The sequence below is a fragment of the Diabrotica virgifera genome, chromosome 4 (genome assembly GCF_917563875.1).
Source record: "Diabrotica virgifera virgifera chromosome 4, PGI_DIABVI_V3a".
Lineage (NCBI taxonomy): Eukaryota > Metazoa > Arthropoda > Insecta > Coleoptera > Chrysomelidae > Diabrotica > Diabrotica virgifera.
In genome coordinates, this window is record NC_065446.1 from 160,592,339 (window position 1) to 160,615,755 (window position 23,417).

At 33.7% G+C, this 23,417-nt stretch overlaps 2 protein-coding genes across 3 annotated transcripts in view; both read left to right on the forward strand.

Annotated features, from left to right (window-relative positions):
- The first annotated feature begins 1,528 nt into the window (after nt 1-1,528).
- LOC126883725 (uncharacterized) lies at nt 1,529-7,056 on the forward strand. The gene is made up of 2 exons (XM_050649388.1): nt 1,529-3,359; nt 7,043-7,056. Exons 1-2 carry the CDS (start codon nt 1,529-1,531, stop codon nt 7,054-7,056), a joined length of 1,845 nt encoding a protein of 614 aa, XP_050505345.1.
- An 8,378-nt stretch (nt 7,057-15,434) lies between these two features.
- Nucleotides 15,435-23,417, forward strand: part of LOC114332943 (serine/threonine-protein kinase Tao) — a 166,514-nt gene continuing 158,531 nt past the window's right edge. For both annotated transcript variants that reach the window (XM_028282746.2, XM_028282745.2), the window contains exon 1: nt 15,435-15,869. The gene's annotated coding sequence lies outside the window, so the exon portion shown is untranslated. The remainder of the gene's footprint in view (nt 15,870-23,417) is intronic.

Consider the following 23,417-nt stretch of genomic DNA (forward strand, 5'->3'; position numbering starts at 1 on the left):
TTTTAAAATGAATCAATACTTATTTACCACTTTTAGGTCTGAATCCCGCGTATGAAAAAAAAGTTGATTAATAGCAAGCGAAAAATTTGTTAATAGCTTATGGGTGTCTAGTCGGACAAACTTTGATATATGGGAACACTGGAACCGGGGAAGTTTGAATTGTGGAACAGGTTAAAAATTTCAAACGGTCAGACCACGAAAACGGCACATGTATTTTGTCCGACAGAACAGATTTAAACTCTCCGAACAGAGATTAAACTCTCATGCAAAAATCAGACTGCTATTTATCACCAAATGGGCGTTTTAATGAGTGGAACATGTAGAATATGTCAAATGACAGGTGATAAATAGCAATCTGATTTTTGCATGAGAGTTTAATCTCTGTTCGGAGAGTTTAAGTCTATTCTGTCGGACAAAATAAATGTGCCGTTTTCGTGGTCTGACCGTTCCAAATTTTTAACCTGTTCCACAATTAAAACTGCCCCTGTTCCAGTGTTCCCCATATATCAAAGTTTATCCGACTAGACACTCTTAAGCTATTAACAAATTTTCAGCTTGCTATTAATCAACTTTTTTTTCATACGCGGGATCCAGACCTATTTGGAAAGAACCAATTATTAATCACAAGAAAAATCCAGGTCCGGATTAACAAAAAAAACATAAAGTAATTGTTAAGTACATTGACTTTGAAATTTATTAGACTCTGCCAATTATTGTACAAGTGCGTATTACCGAAGATTGCCGAACGAAGTGACCCAAGTTCATTTGCCAGGGTTACTGGGTGACGAAAAAGTACATAACGACGAGAATACACACAAAACCAACGCTTCGATGAACGAACATTTTTACTCCTTACATTCAAGTTATTGTAATTTGTTTTAGATCTGTTGTATTAAAATTTACGTGAAATTCTGAAAATTCTTCACCACATCCACATCTATTGGTCCTTCGAACTGCGAATCTACAGTGCCAGCAGAACTACAAAGAAAATAGCAGCTTTACATTCTACGAACCGACGTCGTACTTGACCCGCTGTATCAACCCCAGGAAGCTACATTTACAACACTGAATACTGAATCCTTTTTATAATTTCACATTTTTTCAGTCTCTATTTGATAAATATTTTAAGTACATGAGTTTCAATCTAAATTAATATATTTATTTCGAATAGTGACATATTTGACGTTTTACCTACTCTCGTATTCATTGTGAATGTGCTAGCTGATTTTTTATTTTATTCTGACAGATCGTAACTAAACGTTAATAATAATTCTTACGTACATAATAATTGAATTACAAAACATTTATTTCCGTTTTCTGCACTTGAATAAATCATTTCTTTTTATTTAATTACATTAATCGAAGATCAAATATTTATTTCTTGAAACATCAAACACAGTTTGATTGTTTATATCTGTATAATATACGTCACATACATTAGATTACTAAAATTACATAATTTAATTAACATACATACATAATATTTAATTATTTTGCATCCTCGTACATTTTGGTCATATTGTCAAAAATGTCAGACCAAAACAAAACAAAGAGAATGGCCACTAAAGGTGCTCTTATACGTTTAACAACATATTTTAGAAGTATAGAAAATAATGAAATTATCGACCTCGTAGATTTAGAAATGCGATTATCCAAAGCCGAAGAGCTTTTAGATGTTTTTAATGAGGTTCAGCTGCTTATTGAAACTGATGATCCTGACTGCGAGGAAAATTATGACACAATACATGCCATTGAAAGGCAGACTTTTGAGGACAGATATTTTAAAATAATATCTGACATCAAAAAACTTATTTTATCTAGACGACCTACTGACACGTCTGATTCACGTAGTGTCAATGGTTCAATAGCAGCTGGGCCTACAAATACAAGCAACATTAAGTTACCTCCATTGAATCTAGCTACATTTGATGGATCGTTTGATCAATTCCTCTTCTTTCGCGACAGTTTTAATTCTATTATTAATGATGATACTTCACTTTCCAATGTACAAAAGTTTCATTACTTACGTCTGTCATTACGTGGCATAGCTGCCGACACTATTAAATCTTTGCAAGTCTGCGATGCAAACTACGACATTGCTTGGAGTTTATTGATCGAAAGATTTGAAAATAAACAGTTACTTGTAAACAATCACATTAAAGCTCTCTTTAACCTACCACTAGTCACAAAAGAATCAAATGAAGGTCTCAGACAACTTCTAGACAATACACAAAAACATTTACGTGCTTTAGAAGTTTTAAAACGCCCCACTAAACACTGGGATGATTTGATTATTTATTTGTTAACAACTAAATTTGATAACTCAACAAGACGCTCTTGGGAGTCACAAAATTGTAAAGACAACCTACCAGTTTTAGATGATTTACTGAAATTTTTAAAAGAACGATGTCGTATCTTAGAGTCATTAGATAACTACAATGATAATAAACAGGATCAAAATTCACCACGATACAAAGGTAATAAGTCTGAAACAAGAGCCTTTGTTTCTAACACAGAGAATAGGTTTAAATGCAACTTTTGTAACAAGGAACATAAAATATATTATTGTCCTGACTTCTTAAAACTAAATCCTACTAATAGGTTAAACAATGCAAAACGTCTACGTTTATGCCTTAATTGTCTTGGCATATGCCATCGTACTAAGGATTGTCGTTCTACTGGTTGTAGAAAATGTGGAAAGATCCATCACACTCTGTTACACTTCGAGAATTCACAATCCTCAAATTCAGTTTCCACAGAAAACAATTCTTCTCAATCTTCATTACCTTCCAATGTTCCAAACACTGGGCTGCAGTCAAATGAATCTACTTCTACCTCTAACTTCTCTTCAACACATCATATAAGCTCAAGTGTTCACACTGCTATTAAACCGTATATTCTACTCTCAACTGCTGTTGTTAACGTTTTTGACAAGTTCGGCAACTCACATAAATGCAGAGTACTCTTGGACAACGGAAGTCAATCCAACTTTATATCTGAGAAATTTTGTGATATTTTACAACTTTCAAAGGAAAAAATCAACACTTCGATCTCGGGAATTAATCAATTAACTCACAATATTAACTTCCGGACATCACTAACATTTAAATCAGATATTAACAATTTCTCGAAAAAAATATCTTGTCTAATTTTGCCCAACATAACAAGTAATTTACCTTACATACACATCAATCGTTCCCAGCTCAATGTTCCAACAAAATTACTTCTAGCTGACCAGAATTTTGAAAAACCTGGTCCAGTAGACCTTCTTATTGGAGCTGACACATTTTGGGATATTTTAAGCGTGGGACAAATCAAACTTGGTCCTGGGTTACCGATCATGCAAAAAACCACTCTTGGTTGGATAATTTCTGGCCCAATTCCAACAAATATTCAACACCACCCCCAACATAATTGTTACTTTTCTTCTACCAGTGAATTAGATTCACAGCTCACAAAGTTTTGGGAACTAGAGGAGTGTCCTAAAACTAAGTTTGTTTCCGAAGAAGACATCTATTGTGAAAATCATTTTAAGCAGCATATTTCTCGCCATTGTGATGGTCGTTTTATCACTACTCTTCCACTAAAGGAATCTCCATCAGTTTTAGGGGATTCTCTAACTACTGCCAAAAAACGTTTTTTAAACTTAGAGAGAAAACTTGAAAATAACATTCAATTGAAATTAGAATATCATGACTTCATACGTGAGTACATTAAACTTGGTCACATGTCCCTAATAAATGACACTAATGATAATTCTGGATTCTTCTTACCTCATCACTGCGTTTTAAAAGAAACTTCAACCACTACAAAGTTAAGAGTTGTATTTGATGGTAGTGCGAAAACTACCACAGGCTACTCATTAAATGACATCATGTATGTCGGCCCTCATTTACAAGATAATTTATTTTACATTTTACTTAGATTTCGTCAACATAAATTCGTACTGGGTGCAGATATAACTAAAATGTATCGTCAGGTTTTCCTTACTCCTGAACAACGTTACCTTCAAAAGATCCTTTGGAGATTTAATAAAAATGATGAAATTTCTGCTTATACACTGAATACTGTTACCTACGGTACTGCATCAGCAGCGTTTCTTGCCATTAGGTCTCTTCATGAAATTGCTCATCGACATATTTCCGAATACCCAAAAATTTCCTCTATAATTTTGCACGATTTTTATGTAGATGATCTATTAACTGGTTGTGACACATCGGAAGAACTCCGAGAAATCAAGGAAACTATTTCATATTTATTATCTTCCTACGGTTTTCCTCTGAGAAAATGGACTACCAATGATTCGTCTCTACAAAATCATTCTGATCCTGATTTTTTGCATTTTGGTTCTGACGAACATAACAAAACACTAGGATTACTTTGGAATCCGTCTTGTGATTCCCTACAATATTCTATAAATATCTCCACAATTAACTTAAAGATTAGCAAAAGACAGATTTTATCCTGTACAGCACAAATATTTGATCCTTTGGGGTTACTTTCACCCGTAACAGTTACATCGAAAATTATTCTTAAAGAGCTCTGGAAACTCAAGATAAGTTGGGATGAATCTGTTCCTGAAAGTATTTACACACTTTGGTCGAAATACTACTTCGAACTTACAAAATTAAACACTTTAAAAATACCTAGACATGTACTTTCTTCTAACCCAGTTTCTGTTCAACTTCATGGGTTTTCTGACGCCTCGGAGGCGGCTTACGGTGCATGTATTTACATATGCTGCACAGATACATTTGGAAATTACACTTCAAATCTTTATTGTGCTAAAACTCGAGTTTCTCCTATGAAACTTGTAACCATTCCAAGACTCGAACTTTGTGGGGCATCACTACTTTCTGAACTTGTTGAAAAGGTCACTTCATCTGTAAATGTCTCCTTTAAAAACATTACGTATTAGACTGACTCTAAAATTGTTATTTCATGGATAAACACCTCTCCCCATTTACTTAAGACTTTTATAGCAAATCGAGTCTCACAAATACATAAACTGACCAACCCTGAACTTTGGAAATATATTAATACTTATGATAATCCAGCAGATCTACTGTCACGAGGTATAAGTCCTTCTTCGCTCAGTAATTCCCACATATGGTTTCATGGCCCTTCTTGGCTCACTTTGCCTCAAGAAGAATGGCCTCAATATACAAAACATCAAGAAGTTTGTATAACTTCTGAATTACCTGAACTGCGTAACAAAACTCTTGTGTTTCATCACATCAACAACGAATTTACCTTTTACTACAAATATTCTTCATTAAATAAACTAACACGCGTCTTTGCTTATGTCTTAAGATTTAAAGACAATCTGTCGATTCATAAACATTTACGAATAACAGGTCCCTTGACCACAATAGAACTCAATAATTCCCTTTTAACCTTAATTAGGTTCGTACAACGTCAGTCATTTCCATATGATTATGATGCACTTTCCAATTCCAACCAAATTGACAAAAGAAGTAAACTTCTTGGCCTAACTCCATTCCTTGATACAACAACAAAATTAATACGCGTTGGCGGTCGTTTACATCATTCGTCATTTGATTTTAACAAGAAACACCCCATAGTCCTACCTCAGAAAGACCACCTCACGATACTCATTGCTCGCCATGAGCATTTGAAACTTTTACATATTGGTCCTCAAGCACTTCTTGCTTCCTTAAGAGAAAATTACTGGCCAATATCAGGGCGCAATTTGGTTCGAAAAATTGTTCGTGATTGTGTCCGATGTTTTAGATTTAATAATAAACCCGAACAGTATCTTATGGGCAATCTTCCGGAGTCACGAGTTAACCCTTCACTCCCTTCACGGTTTCTGGTGTCGATTATGCTGGTCCCGTTTTATTACGAGATAGAAAGGGTCGTAATTACAAAACTTCTAAAGCTTATATTGCTCTCTTCATTTGCTTCGCCAGTAAGGCTATACATTTAGAAGTTGTCAGTGATCTCACGACAGAATGCTTCTTAGCGGCATTACGCCGATTCACGGCCCGACGCGGTAAATGCTCCGAAATATTTTCAGATAACGGCAGCACTTTCGTGGGAGCAAATAATGAACTCAGACAATTTTTTAACACAAATGCTGATCACATTATTACAGACCTCTCAATCGACGGTATTCAATGGCATTTCATTACTCCACGTGCTCCCCACTTCGGTGGATTATGGGAGTCAAACATTAAATCAGTTAAGCACCACATGAAACGTGTAGTAGGTAATGCAATTTTAACATTTGAAGAATTTACCACGGTTTTATATCAAATAGAGGCTTGTCTCAATTCTAGACCACTCTATCCTCTTTCTAATGACCCAAATGACCCTAACCCTCTTACTCCTGCACACTTATTAATTGGATCTTCATTGACGAGTATACCACAACAAAACTTAATGGACATTAATGAAAATCGTCTTTCAAGATTCCAAAGGGTGCAACAGATATTACAGCACTTTTGGACAAGATGGTCCAAAGAATATGTATCCCATCTTCAGCAGCGGGTCAAGTGGAAGGAGAATTGCCAACAGCTGATCCAGCCTGGACGCATGGTTCTAGTAAAGGATGATGGACTTCCTCCCTTGAAGTGGCAGTTAGGCAGAATTTTAAAAACTTACACCGGAAGTGACAATATTGTGCGGTCGGTTGTGATAAAGACAAACTCTGGTGAGATTAAACGACCGGTTGTGAAATTATGTGTTCTGCCTAACCAAGATCAATAACTTTTGTTTGAAAACTATAATTAATATGATCTTTGACTTTTTCTTTAAGACTTTTTATTGAAACCCGGTCTTTGGGGTTTCAAGGTGGGGGAGTATATGTTAAGTACATTGACTTTGAAATTTATTAGACTCTGCCAATTATTGTACAAGTGCGTATTACCGAAGATTGCCGAACGAAGTGACCCAAGTTCATTTGCCAGGGTTACTGGGTGACGAAAAAGTACATAACGACGAGAATACACACAAAACCAACGCTTCGATGAACGAACATTTTTACTCCTTACATTCAAGTTATTGTAATTTGTTTTAGATCTGTTGTATTAAAATTTACGTGAAATTCTGAAAATTCTTCACCACATCCACATCTAGTAATTGTGACCTTGAAACAACACCCTGTATATTGACATTTTCAAAATTTGTTTGCACATTTGAAAAGACCACAGAAATCCGAGTTTCTCGGTTCACTTTGATTTTTTGTGCAAAAATTTATAAACTTTAATTTTATGTATTAACAACAAAATACTAAGTAATTGTGACCTTGAAAAAACACCCTGTATATTGAAATTTTTAAAATACGTTTGCATACCTGAAGACAGCACGAAAAACTAAGTTTAATGTCTCGCTTTCATTTTTTGTGCAGACAATTTAATGACATTACTTTTGAAATTATATCGAAATTTTTATTATGAGTTCCCAGATTTCTTAAAAATGTCGACATAATTTAAAAAAAAACTTAATAAATTGTCTGGCCAAAAAATTGAAGCGAACGATTAACTTAGTTTTTTGTGCTCTTTTCATACCTATGTGCAAACGGATTTTGAAAATTTCAATATACAGGGTGTTGTTTCAAGGATACAATTACTTTAAATTGTTTTGTTAATCCGGACCTGGATTTTTGTTGTGATTTGTAAGTGGGTCGTTCGAATGTCGTAAATAAGTATTGATTATTTTTAAAATGGGTATTTGTTTAATAACTTTAATAATTTATTGTTAAAAGTGCTTTAAAAATCTGCTTTTTAATTTCAGTGTTCCTAAAAGTATCAATATATTTAATTTCAAAATTAAAGTCATTAAATTTCCTTCACAAAAAATTAAAGCAAACCGATAAACTCAGATTTTTGTGGTCTTTTCAAATGTGCAAACAAATTTTGAAAATTTCAATATACAGGGTGTTGTTTCAAGATCAAAATTACTTTAGGTTTTTTTGTTAATCCGGACCTGGATTTCTCTTGTGATTAATAATTGGGTCGTTCCAATGTGGTAAATAAATATTGATTAATTTTAAAATGAGTATTTATTCAATAGCTTTAATAATTTATAATTAAACGTTAATAATACCTGCTTTTTAATGCCAGAGTTCTTAAAAAATTCAATATAATTTCAAAATTAAAGTCATAAAATTGCCTGGCCGAAAAATTGAAGCGAATCAGTAAACTTAGTTTTTTTTGCTCTTTTCAAATATGCAAACAGATTTTCAGAATTTCAATATACAGGGTGTTGTTTTAAGGTCACAATTATTTTATAATTTTTTGTTAATCCGGACCTGGATTTTTCTTGTGATTAGTATGTCGGTCGTTTGGCTTTTTGATGAGACACATGTGTAATGAATTTTAAAAAAATATACAGGGTGGTTCTAAAGTTATGGCTTAGGAAAGAAATTGGCAAAATCGATAAAACACCCTGTAACACAATTATAAAAGTCGGTAGGGCAAAAAATGTAGTATACCTAGAACCGCCTCGGTGACCTCTATTCACAATTAAAGTATTTCCGTTTCCCAATGAAACACCCTGTATAATGTATTATATATATATATAATGCTTGCCCCCCCCAATCAAAATTTCAAATGACGCCCCTGAACAAATCTCTTTGTTTTTTTTATAGGTTACAAAAATGATTTGTATAGTTTTTTTAGTTAGATGCATATTTTTTAAGGTATTCGCAAAAAACCGTCCGAAAGGTGTCATTTTTCAATGAACGTGGCCAATTTTCAACCATGAATAACTAAAAAACTATTCAAAAAAATTATAGAACAGTTTTTGCTTAGAATTAAGTTCTCTAGTCACTTCCGTGGTTATTTTGACCAACAAGGTAATAAGCCTACCTTCAGGACATCAAGAGCAGAATCACTGATCGACCTAAGCTTCTATGGGTATTGGGAACATAATGTCGAATGCGTTATCCTTATCGGATCATGCATACATATGCTTTGAGATACACTCAGTCAAACCGGAACCTTTAAGAGGTATCTTGAAACAAGGGTACGGAATTATCCTAAAATGCCAAAAACCAACGTTGAGGTTGAGATGACAGTAGACATGAGGAAAACTGCCCGTTAAAAGGAAGTCGTCCTCCCAGGCAAGTAACTTGGTGGATAAGAAGCTGTCTGATCTCAAAAGAGAAACAAGACGGCTCTTTAATAGCACAAAGAAATAAGGTGATTGGGAAGCATCTAAGGCTAAACTGAAAACCTTTTTTTTTCTCTGATTCTGACCTTGGTTTAGAACTAGAACCTTTAGCCACGTAATTGTATAACGTATCACTAACTCAGGTGTAATGTGTAGTGTGTATGTTGAGTAAGTGTCTTGTTACTTTGCAAAGTCGACGTCATTGTCGTTGCAAAACTGAAAACCTATAATAAGAAAATCCAATCCTCTAAGAAAAGATCCTGGAGAGAATTCTGTGAAAACATTGAAAGTGTACCTGAAAGCGTCAGGGTTAACAGAATCCTCAAAAGAGAGAACATTAACAAACCCAAGTCAATGAAATTGCCCAATGGGAAGTACATATACGGACATAGAGAAGGAGGCTGTAGAGAATCTTTTTAAGTGTTCACTTCCCAGGGTCGACGCAATTGACTGGTAATAACAATTATTATCAAGCAAACAATAGTTAAACCAAAAGGGACTGCGGGACCGAATAGTATATTTCCTTAGCTTCTCCAGGAGGGTCTGGAAATAATCATGGGTCCTCTGATCACAATATTTAGAGCTAGCCATGCTCTGGGATACATTCCCAAAGCTTAGAGAAGGGCAAGGGTGGAGTTTATTCCCAAACCAGGAAAAACACATTACACCTTAGCAAAGTCCTACAGGCCTATACGTCTGACCTCATCCATGTTGAAAACTATGGAAAAAATCTTGAATGAATACATCAAGAAAAACAACCTAAATGAAAATCCACTGCACCAACGGCAATTGGAGTATCAGGCAGGGAAATCAGGCGAAGCATCAGAAAGAAGTTGCTCTTGCTGCATTTTTAGATATAGAAGGTGCATTTGATAATACCTCAATCGAGTCCATACAAAGCGCACTGGCGAGGAAGAAAATCAGCAACACAACATGCAAGTGGATTATTCAGAGCAGGCAGAATAATATCAACAGATACGTACAGTCCGTCTAATTTACTTACCGTTGTACGTCATTATCTACGTTAGAGATCCAAGTTGACATTGTTGCCCAATTACAAAAAATTCTTGAACTCATTTTAAATCAAAGACATCACATAATTTTTGCAGAAGTGGAATACAGCAAAACAAATTAATATTCAATGTAAATAAAGAAAAACTTTAGAAATAGAAAACAAGAATTAAGTTAATCTTACGTTAAAGTACATAATAAAAACAGTAAATATAATGAAACAAATACTTATAGTAAAGAATATAAACAAATATGAAGTGTCATCACCGCAACTGTCAAATAAATGTTACCAATTTATGCCAAAATATCAGCTTCGTTCGATTACAGTTACAGTGTATTCCGAACAAATGTGCTTCATAAAATCGCTTTATAATCCATTTATACAAATTAAGTGTATTATTATTATATACATATATACATATTATTGTATATATTTCTTTAAGCTAACATTAATAGAAATATTTAAATATTATTTCTACGCGTATACCGGGTGGTGAATCGTAAAACGGGCAATAGGAAACTCAATGTAGAATTCTAAACTGTTGAATTCCTGCTTCCCTAATTATTTTACATCAAAAGTCATGAGAGAATATTTGTAGAGGATTAAAATCAAAAGTTAAAATTGTTCCACGATTTAAACGCATTCCAAAATTTTGAAAAATATAATACATTTGCCTCAGTAGGTATGTGTGTAAAAGTTAGGCCACACGTTACTATTTAACTGACAGTGCTCACACCATTGACTGAATAAAAATCTTTATTATTAATACTTTCTCCGCAACTGAGGGTATCTTATCGACTGTATTGTTTTTAAACAATAAATGATAAAATAAAAATATTGACAGTTCAAAAATGTGAAAAACTTCATCGTGACACAATATTGCACTGTGTGTGGCCTAAATTTGGGCTGAAAAACTGAAAAATGTATTAAATTTTTACAAAATTTTGGAATATGTGTAATTCGTAGAACAATTTTAACAGTTGTTTTTAATACAGATTTCAATCCTCTACAAATAGTTTCTAATGTCTTTTGATGTAAAATAATTAGGGAAGCAGGAATTCAACAGTTTAGAATTTTACATCGAGTTTCCTATGGCCCGTTTTCCAATTCACCACCCGGTATAATAAAATATGTCTAGTGGCTGTAATGCCAGTGTACTCGGCAAAGTGATTCTAAAAAAGAACACACCTACCGCCTAAATATTTCGTGTTGGTATCATGTGACGTCACGGACTATGACGGGGATGACCTGCAACGTTAAGTAAATTAGATGGAGTATATGAAGATGCCATAATCTGAGGGCAACTAAGGGATGCCCTTAAGGCCGTGTATTGTCACCGTCATTATGGAACATAGTTGTCGATGATCTGATTCATGGGCTAAGCGGCCAAGAAATCTGGGACCACGGTTTCGCAGATAATATTGTAATAGTAACTAGGAGAAAATTTCCCAGCACTGTTGCAGATCAGATGCGATATATACCCTTCATTACATAGAGAACTGCTGTCTGAAAGAGAACCTCTCGTGAATCCTTCTAACACTAAACTGGTAGCCTTTACAAATAAGAGGAAACTTACTGGACTGAGTGAACTGAAATTACTTGGAGAGATACTGGAAAGAACCAATGAGGTTAAGTATCTAGTTGATCTGTTGTTTATACGCATCAGTGAAACGACCGACAGTCACAGTACTGATTCAGTACTCTGGTGGAGAAAGACGGCTTTGCAATCTTGTGTGACCACTCTTACCACCCTACAAAGACAAGCGCTTCTAAATATAACAGTAGCCTTAAATAGTACAGGAACGGCTTCATTAGAGGCTACCACAGGTCTCCCTCTGCTGGAATTATATATTTCGGCGATAGCCTTTATGACCATCCTGAGACTCAAAGCAAACAATATTTGGAGGCCGAATTATGTATTGAATAGCCACACAAACACTACTGGGATTATACTTGAGGAATCCATCTTTATGATGAACTCAGGTATGATAACTGATGGATCTAAAACTGCCCATGGTACTGGATCAGGAGTCTTTGGGCATGCATGTAGCTATAATAAATCTTACAGCTTAGGTCAACATACAACGGTGTTCCAGGCTGAAGTTTTTGCTTTGGTGGCCTGAATTGATGAAGACCCTAAAGCTAAGAGAATCAACATTTACACAGATAGCCAATCGGCAAGAACCCTCTCACCAAATCAAAACTATTGAGAAACTGCAAAGAACTCCTCAACAACCTGGTAAAAGACAATAAGTCTTTAATATGGGTGCCGGCTCATGAAGGTGTGCATGGGAACGAACGAGCAGATATGTTAGTGAAACAAGGCTCGAGAGAAACTTTTGAAGGCCCAGAACCTTTCTGTGGTATCACTAGATGCTACGAGAAAAGAGGTTCAGAAATGGCTGATAAAGAATCATCAAAATAAACATAGAACCACTAAAAGGCAAATCCAGACTAAAAAATAATCAAGAATATTAATAAAAAACTCTCGAACAGTTTGATGAACCTCAATACACGAGAGATCAAAATGGTGACTGTACATTGCCGGTAAAGAAAATCACCTATACAACTAGGTAAGATGAATGAACCATGGTGCAGAAGGTGTAAAATGGAAGAAGAGACTGCAATACACATACTATGCCATACCAGAAGCAAACTGTTGGCCTTCGTTGAGGCCACAAGACATATTAAAGTTGAAGGAGAAGAACGCAGGGTTTGGCTTATGACCAAGTGCCAGAGACTAACGAGTCTCAAGAAGATGTAATCCTCATTCGATTGCAGTTAAAGTATGATCCGAACATGTGTGCTTTATAAAATAATTTTATAATCCACTTATAAAAATTAAATTAAACAAGTTATAGTCTAAGAGCTGGGAACGGATTTTGTGCGTGATAAGTAATATGGAAAAACTATACGGGGATATGTTGAATTAGTTGTGTACATGACTTTCCCCAACGGGCGGAAACCAGAGTGGGGGACGAGGGTAGTTATAAGGGGACAAAGTCGCGGTTTTTATTATTTTTTGTGACGCTCATGATCGAGATAGTCCACCAAAATTTGGGAATAACTATAGGTCATGGCGTAACTAAGTAAAATCTCCAGGGGCGGAACGCTGCGTGGCCGACAAAGGGGTAAATATAAAAATTATAAGGGATTTTTTGTGATGTTCGTGATCGAGATAGTGCACCAAAATTTGGGAATAAGTAGACCATGATATAACTAAGTAAAATCCCCAGAGGCGGAAACAAGAGTGGGGGACGAGGGTAGTTATAAGGGGTCAAAGTCGCGCCTTTTATTATTTTTTTGTGACGCTCATGATCGAGATAGTGCACCAAAATTTGGCAATAAGTAGGTCATGACGTAACTAAGTAAAATATCCAGGTTCGGAACGCTGCGTGTTCGACAAAGGGGTGAATATAAAAATTATAAGTAATTTTCTGTGACGTTCGTGATCGAAATTGTGCACCAAAATTTGGGAATAAGTAGATCATGACATAACTAAGTCAAATCTCCAGGAGCGGAACGCTGCGTCGGGGACGAACGTCACAAAAAACCCCATATAATTTTTATATTTACCCCTGCCTTCACCCCTTTGTCGGCGACGCAGCGTTCCGCTCCTGGAGATTCTACTTAGATACGTCATGACCTACTTATTCCCAAATTTTGGTCACCATCTCGATCATAAGCGTCACATAAAATCCCTTATAATTTTTATATTTACTCCTGCCCCCACCCATTTGCTATTTGTCGGCCAAGCAGCGTTCCGCCATTGGAGATTTTACTTAGTTAGGCCATGACCTAGTTATTCCCAAATTTTGTGCACTATCTCGATCATGAGCGTCACAAAAAAAAATAAGAACCGCGACTTTGACCCCTTATAACTACCCTCGTCCCCCACTCTGGTTTCCGCCCGTTGGGGAAAGTCATGTATTGTCCTTTTCATGAGCATTTTTGAGTGCGTAACAAATGATAGGAAAAAGGGTAAGTCCGTGATAATACACATTTATGACATTTATTCTAACATGACATTTTAGTTAAATCACAGTGACAGTTGTCACATTTTATTTTCAATTTGGAATAAAAACAAATCAAATGTGTTTCTATCATTTATAAAATGGTATTTTCTTTGATTTGTATAGTCTTGTAAATTATAAAGATTATATTGGTAATATTATTATCTAATTAAAAAAAAATTATTTTTTTATTATGGCGCCATCTATCGAAATCTAGAATAACTAGAATAAATGTTGTAAATGTCTGTAATCACGGACGTGCCTTTTTTTCTGTCACATACAATTTAATGCGTTAGAAAGAAATCGAAGAACTGTGACCCACTGAAAGATGATCATGAGAAAAAGAATACACAACTAATTCAACATATCCCCGTATAGTTTTTCCATATTACTTATCACGCACAAAATCCGCTTGTATCTCTCCGACTATTATGGTGTATTTCTTTAATACAGTGTACTCTCTATAACGACCACGGATATTACGAGGTTTCGCTTATAACGAGGTACACTAGATGTCCCATGAAATTGCTATTGAAAAATAACACCTCTATAACGAGGCATATTTGGTTATAACGAGGAAAAGTGAAATCGAAGAATATGTTTCTGTACCTGTTTTTAGCGCAGTAATGGCTATAAATACCCCAACTGCCTCTATATAGATATGCCCAACATCTGTGTTATTATCGAGGCAAGTGCTGTAATAAACTTCACCGCCTGTAATAAACTTCTTTCTGTTTATATCTATCGACCTATATTAAATATTGTAGGGAATTTACAATTTACGATGGCTTACGGCTCATTGTTCAGGTCGACCATCGACACCTAATAAACTACGTAAGAGGCATCAAAACATTTCAATATTATTGTTGTCGGATATAACGAAATCCGCTTATAACGAGGTAATTAGTCTGCCATTTCAGTTCTCGTTATAGAGGGAGTCTACTGATTATTAGAAATCTTTTTTTATATTAATAGAAATCTTCAAATATTATTTCTACGCGTATATAATAAAATATGTTTAGTGACTGTCTAAACGATTCTAACGAAACGAGGAACAGACCTACGATTGAAATATTTTGTGTTAGTATCATGTGACGTCACTTGCTATGATGTGGATGGCGTATAACGGTATTTATACTGTACGAACGATACATTAAATTCTTCCCGTAGAAAAGCGGTCACTGTAATAAGCTGTCAAAGATCTTATTGATTGGGTGTTAGATGTCGCTAGTAGGTCTTTCAACAATAAAAATCTGTTTTATCTACATGTACATGTCTAAAGACAGAACAGACTAATGAATGAAAAGTGAAATTTATTTTTAAGGGTGGGGTTTTTGTATTTTCTAGTTTTTCAATACCTTTTGTAATATATTTCTCATGTATTTTACATACACAGTTTTAACGGTATTGGGCAAGATCTAACGTAATATTTACGCCAAAGTGTACAAAGTTATTGACGGATACATTTGTATAATAACCTAATGTGAGGTTAAAACATTTATTTGTTAGTGACAGATAGGATGTTTTAAGGATTTTATGTAAAAGTTTACAAGGATAGTTTTGAATCAATTGGTCTGTGTTATTTATAATACGTAATAATAAAACTTTTAACAGAGGAATACAATGAAGAAGTCTTTACCGAAAAAGTGAAGTGATTTTAGTCTATTGAATTTGGGCAGCCATTTTATTTTCAGTACAAGATACTTGTAAGTTTTTTCATTTTGTTAATAAGTTAATAACATTATCATGCATATGAAGCTTTAATTAACTAATACTTTTACTACATAATGATCTAAAGCCTCATATCATTGATATTTTTCTATATTTATGTATCCTAGAGGCAATGAATTTTCATAAGTTTTGTAGGCAATGAATCTTTATAACTAATGTGGATTTTACTGTGCTTACTTTACAACAAAAACCTTGATCACGGATTTTGAAATCGAAAATTGTTAAATGTATGTTCTCTCATAATACTGATAACAAATTTTGCACTCTTTATCTCCTATATTGACTTCCAAGGATGTGGAATAAATATGAACCAGATTAGGCAAAATTATCTTTGTCTTCTGTGAAAACTAGAACACTTAACTATCTCTAAATAAAATTAATTAACATTAAATACTTTTATAATTAAAATCAAGCCCTGTCTGTCAGAATGATTTTTATTTCTGGATCTGATGATTGTTTCTCTTATTCTGCAGCAGGTTTAACCAAGTAGGTAGCATTCATCAATGCTGTTCTAAAACTTGGAATTAGAATCTAATTACTGGGTTGTCTTTTGTCTTGTACATTGCACATTAATCACTAACTGAAGTATGAGCCCCTTCCCATTTCAGTTGGCCAACCTTTGGAATTTGCAGTTTATGGCGACTACTATAAACAAATGATAATCTACATATTTTTATAAGTTCCTACATTTGTTATTATTGCATTTTTTATTAATATTTATTGAAAACATTACCCTTAAGTATGGGTTTTTTATTTATTTCAAACAATATTAAAAGAATTCACTAAATACAGTGGAACCTCGATTATCCGTCAGGGCACAGGACCAAGGGTATGACGGATAATCGAAAAGACGGTTAACAGAACATTAAACAAATTCATAGTATTATGGTGACACACTGAATTATGGTGACATACAGATATCGACTAATTAATGCTTATAATTATTGTGCTGTGCGTTTTCATTTTCGGCTTGCGATTCAAAAAATAGAACTCTAAAAGCACGGTATCATTTATCCTTACCTATTTAAATTGCAATTTAATCCAGAGCCCTGGATAAGACCAAAAATTATTTACATGAAAAAATGCGGTGGTGGCATAACTGTACATGTACATTTCAACGAATTTCGTTTGGCATATCGCAATGCTCAAACAAAATGAATTGATGACTAAATTTTTACTTATGTATACAGTGGTACCTCGATATACGAGCGCCCCAATATAGGAGTGTTTTGAGATACGAGCCGCCGAGCGAGCGATGTTTTGCTTTGAGATGAGAGCAAAATTTGAGATACGAGGAACCGCTTTTTATTAAAATTCATGCCTCTTTTTGACTACCTACTTCTAACTTGAAGAAGATGATAAAGGGTATAATGCCAGCTAAGGGCGTTACAATAATTTCCAAGCTCCGGACTTTTCTCCATGAAAAGATGGAGAAACTACTGATGGTATGGGTGACAGAGAAGCAGCTTCAAGGAGGAACCTTGACACAAAGCATCATATGTGAGAAGGCACGAGCGATTTATGAAAGGGAGGAAGAAACAAACCTCTTTGGACAGTTTTTTTAAACGAGCTGCAGATGAAAATGAGCGAATGAGTGTGACGAAGAAAGCGAAGACCACTGACGAAAATTAAGCGCTTCCGTAAGCACCTCACTTTTTCTTTTGTTTTTACAGAATATGTATGTATTTTTTGTTACTTATAAATAAATGTTTCTTCTTGTAAAAACATTTTTCTTATTTAAAAACACTTAACAAAAACAACTAAGGTGGTTTTTTGGGAATGGAACGGATTAATGACATTTCGGTTAATTTCAATGGGGAAAATTGCTTTGACATACGAGCAATTTGACATACGAGCAAGGTTACGGAACGAATTACCCTCGTATGTCGAGGTACCACTGTACAATATAACTTATATATGGATCCTGACGGTTAACAGAGGTGACGGTTAATAGAGAGACGGATAATCGAGGTTCCACTGTAGTGGCTTTTCATTCACTTACGTCAGCATAGTTACAGTTAAGTCCGCGAGTCTTTACCTGTGCATCATTGATACCTGGCGAGATAAAACACTTACTTTTTATTTAGCATTATTCTCTTCCACGCATGAAATTAATGACAAACAATTAAAGACACATGTTATTTTTATGAACGATTTAGACTCAGTGCATTGAAAAGAGATAGGTACAAAGAAAGACGATTGGGGATGTCTTCACATATTTTAAGTACAATTTCTGACGTTTTGGTTTGTTTACTTTGGTGGCTGTCAGCTTGTTGAATTTTTTGCTGTTATTTTGTCGAATTTTTGCATTTTGAAGTTTTTTATAGTATACGAACAGTTGTTTTCACAACTACTTTTATATTGGAGTTAGAAATTTTGTAATAAATTTATGTTAATTTACGATAAATTTTGACAACGTACAAAGCTAACCTCATTGTTGACACAGTTGAATGCTTGTGTTTAAGGTTCCGCCAAAGTGAATAAAATAACAAAAAGAAAATGTTATCGATTTTTTTATAAATTGTTTATTTGTTTATCAATCAATGATAATAAAAGAATTTATTAAGCTACTTCAAATGTAGCTGTAATTATGCACCAAAATTTTAAAGCAAAACTTAAATTTGACATTCTATTTATTTGATAACATCAAATTTTATACTATAACCTGTGATCGGAATAATATCCACGTGCCGTTGCGTTTAGTAAATTTCTGACTTATTTCGTATGCTTTAAATGATGACGCACGTGTAAAGACTCACGGACTCAACTGTACACTGATTTTTTCATAATCATCTTAAAATCAGAGCTAGCTGTGGAAAATTATATCAAGACAATTATTGTCAATTAACGTCAAATTTTGTGATATTAGTTGCATTCGAGGGTACCTGAAATTAGAAAATTGGATAAATTGTCAGAACATGCAAAAGAATTTTGTCAGAACAAAATTGTCAGAACAGTATTTTAAAATAATATAAATAATATCGTTACTAGATAAATATACAAGGTATATTATTTATTTTTATTTTATTTATTAGACGGGAAACCCCCATTACAAAAAAATATTAGTACATTTTTTATGAAAGGCTATATCAAAACTAGTCTAAATAGCATCCTATTAAGAAAAGCTTAAAAGATACATATGGGTACATATTATATACAGGGTGTAACAAAAATACAGGTCATATATTAAACCACATATTCTGGGACCAAAAATAGTTCGAACGAACCTAACTTACCTTAGTACAAATATGCATATAAAAAAAGTTACAGCCCTTTGAAGTTACAAAATAAAAATCGATTTTTTCGAATATATCAAAAACTCTTAGAGATTTTTTATTGAAAATAGACATGTGGTATTCTTATGGCAGGAGTATCTTAAAGAAAAATTATAGTGAAATTTGTGCACCCCATAAAAATTTTAAGGGGGTTTTGTTCCCTTAAACCCCCCAAACTTTTGTGTACATTCCAATTAAATTATTATTGTGATACCATTAGTTAAATTCAATATTTTCAAAAAATTTTTGGCTCTTGGTATTTTTTCGATAAGGCAGTTTTTATTGAGTTGCAGCTACTTTTTTTAATATGTTTACATAAAGATTTTATGGGGGTGTTGTTCCTTTAAACCCCCCAAATGGTTGTGTCCGTTCAAATTAAACTATTACTGCGATACCATTAGTTAAACACATTGTTTTTAAAACTTTTTTGCTTCTTTGTATTTTTTCTACAAGGCACCTTTTATCGAGATGTGGCTTCTTTTTTAATATGGTTCAAAATATACCTAAACATGTAAATCATAAATAAATTTTCCTATTATTACTAAGTCTCCATCATCGTACTTAACGATATACAAATATGTGGTGGATTTGACAAATATTCAAAATATCTCGATAAAAACTGAGTTTTCGAAAAAGTACTAAGAGGCAAAAAAGTTTTTAAAACAGTGTGTTTAACTAATGGTACTACAATAATAATTAAATTGGAACGTACACAAAAGTTTGGGGGGGTTTAAAGGAACAAAACCCCCATAAAATTTTTATGGGGTGTCTAAATTTCACTATAATTTTTTCTTAAGATACTAATGCCATAAGAATGCCACATGTCCATTTTCAATAAAAAATCTCTAATAGTTTTCGATATATTCGAAAAAATCGATTTTCATTTTGTAATTTCAAAGGGCTGTAACTTTTTTTATGTGCAAATTTGTACTAAGGTAAGTTAGGTTCAATCGAACTATTTTTGGTCCCAGAATATGTGATTAAATTTATGACCTGTATTTTCGTTACACCCTGTATACACATACAAAATTAACAAAAAGTTACCTAAATAATAAATCCATTAGGTATGTAAGTTATCACTATAGTTGATTTTTTTACCAAGAGGAGTAACCTAAAAAGACAGATTCACACCCAAGAAAGTTACTAGAAAAGTCACCAAATTCATCTTCTTTTTTCGTTGATCATATCAGCTTTCGATGATAATCCATACATTATATTATACTAACACATCGCTAAAGAGTTCTAAAAACTGTTTTTATATAAAAGTAGACTAAAAATCTAAAAATTAAAGGAATAATGCAGAAAACACAAAAAATGGCGGATATACTTAATTAACCTATAAAATGACAGAAGTGCCAAAATTTCATAAAGGTCATTAGTGTCAAAATTTAAAACAGTGGAGTAAACTTGTCTGCGGTTGGACCAATTAGAAAAAGCATTACTGGGCAGTAAATTTGAATCACTCCTCTTGGTTAAAAAACAAACAATAGTAAACTGGCACATATGTAATAGCAATATAACATTAACATATTTCCAAAAGAGTTCTCTTAAATGACTGCAAAGAGTTATTAAACACATCCAATCTATCTTCTCTATTCATAAAGTCTAGGGATCGATCCATGAATGAGTGTCTACCATAATTTGTTGCATGAAAGCCAATAAAAAATAAGTTATTTTGTCGAAGCATTCTCTTTGGAACAGCAAATTTGATTTGCTGAACACAGCAAATATCAAACATGGTTCTTCTCTTCTCCAATGTATCCAGTTTAAGATACTTTAAAATATGAGAATAGTTGTGGTCAGAAATCATATTCATATTGAACATATAATTATAATATCGTAGAAATTTATGTTGCACACTCTCTAGTAATGACTTATAGACATTATACTGAGGAGACCAGATAATTGACCCATATTCAAGCTGTGATCTGACTAACCCAACATATACTGTCTTCACTGCCTCCAAAGATAACCCTTTACAATTTCTTAGTGTAAAACCTAACATCCTGCTCGCTTTTACTGTTAATCTATCTATATGATCACTAAAATTCAGTTTGGAGTCAAATAGTATATACCCAAGTCTTTAGCTACCTCATTTATTTTAAGATTTTGCCCATTTATAGAATAAACTGATGGTATTCTATTTTTTTCCTATGAAATGAAATCTGAAAGCATTTATGAATATTAAGATCTAAGAGATTATGTTCACACCACTGAGAAAGGCTATCCAGATCGTTTTGTAGTAAACCAATGTAGTTCATTACGTATAGTTAAAAATAATTTGAGATCATCAGCAAACATCAGAAAGTCACAATACTTCAAGACCTTTTTGAGGTCATTAACAAACAGGTTAAATAACAAAGGAGAGCAATGCCCCCCCTGATGAACCCCTGAACATACCTCAATCACTCTAGATATAAAGTTACTGATTTTAACTACTAGCCGTCAAAAACTTAAATTTTTATTTTAGCAGACAAAAACTTAAAAATAATTGGCAAATGTATTACAGAGAATGTAATACTGGCTCAAATTTTGCTCATTGTAACCCTAGGATATTCTCAGGAAGATGGTTTTACACAGAATATAATAGACATTTTATAAAGACCATTAATTGGCTGAGAGCCATCATGCTCTTACACCATCTTACATGCATAGAATCGGCTTGTCAGATACTCCTAATAGGGAACTTGCACTAAAAAATTTTTTTGCATAAAATTGTTAATTTATATTTTAAAATGTTATATTCAAAATATTACATCTTAACAATGAATAGTGTACGTACAACATATTATGGTCAAACTTCCGCGCCTAAAATTTCCGTTTCAAACAACTTCAAAAGCGAGAGCTGGGCTCTGATGTCACAGGCCACTCGTATCGTTTGCCCGTTCGGTGGGATATTGCATTTAATGCAATTTGATGCAGTTTGCACATAGATAAATAATAATATAGTTGAAATATCTTGTTTTACTCTGTGGCAAAAATGATTTTTTCTGTGACAGGCAAAATATTAACATTTTATCTCTGTTGACATGTATCAAAAAGTTCTTTTTTATGAAATTACTTTTGTCGTTTCTTGTGTTGAAAAACAAAGAAGAAACAAGTAACTTAAAAATAAACAAAACTTTTAGTAATAAAAGTAAGAGTAACTAAAAAGTATTGGTGCTACTATAGTATGCGGTCTACAGTCAGGTTTCTACTATAGCTTGCGGTCTACCGAGAGATGCGGTGTAAGTATAAGCTGAGATGATAAAGATATTAACTTGTAAAATTACAATAATGATTCTTCTTATTTATGCGGATTATTAACTTTGTAAAGAAGGATTATATTGGCTATGTACATGTTCTATCGGTACGTCTGCTAATCACCATAATCTTTTCTCAGAAGGCTTTGAACACAATAATGAAAGGCTCCAGTAGGTACTAATAAACATTACAATAAAATATAATCTTAATTATAATGCAAATTACACCGTAATCTTTTCCAGGATATACGAAATCCTTCGATTAGAGGTAGGTAGATCAAACCCACGGGGCAAACCGTATACTATAACATAATGGTACCAAACTATTGTTATAAACGGTTTAAACATGCTTATTAATAACTCTTACTTATTTGCCTTGACACCTCGCATTTCTCCAATAGAATAGCTGTCACTACTTTTTATAAAAGTTGCCACCATGAAGACATCAATGGTAGGTAAGTTAGTCAGATTGACCTTTTGAAAAACCCTCGTCCGTCATATTATGCGTTTTAAACTCTTTACAAAGTAGCACTCAACTTTATCAATTTCAGTTTAAAACTAAGCTGATTGGGGAACTACCTACTTATTACATAATATTATATATTATATAAGATGAACATAAATAATACCTAGGAATTTTCCATTAAAGACGATTAAAATGTAATATACCCGTGATACCTACCCTAATCGCGTTGTTTCCGACTGCTAGGCCCGTGGCTCGTGACGTCGAACCAATAGAAGGACGTTCAAGATCCTCCTAAGATATTTGAATTTTATAGCATTTTCAAAGTGTTGTAATTAGCGTACGGGCTAAAAATATTTGTTTTTTTCGCATGCAAGCGTTTTAAGATCATGTTACCTTATGTTTTTTAATATCATTTTAATATTTAAAAATTTATGCAAGTTCCCTATTGTACTTGTGGCAAAATCGGAGATCTAACACATGTCATATTAGAATGTCATTTACAAATAAATAATATAAACGACCTTTATAAGGAATTAAAAA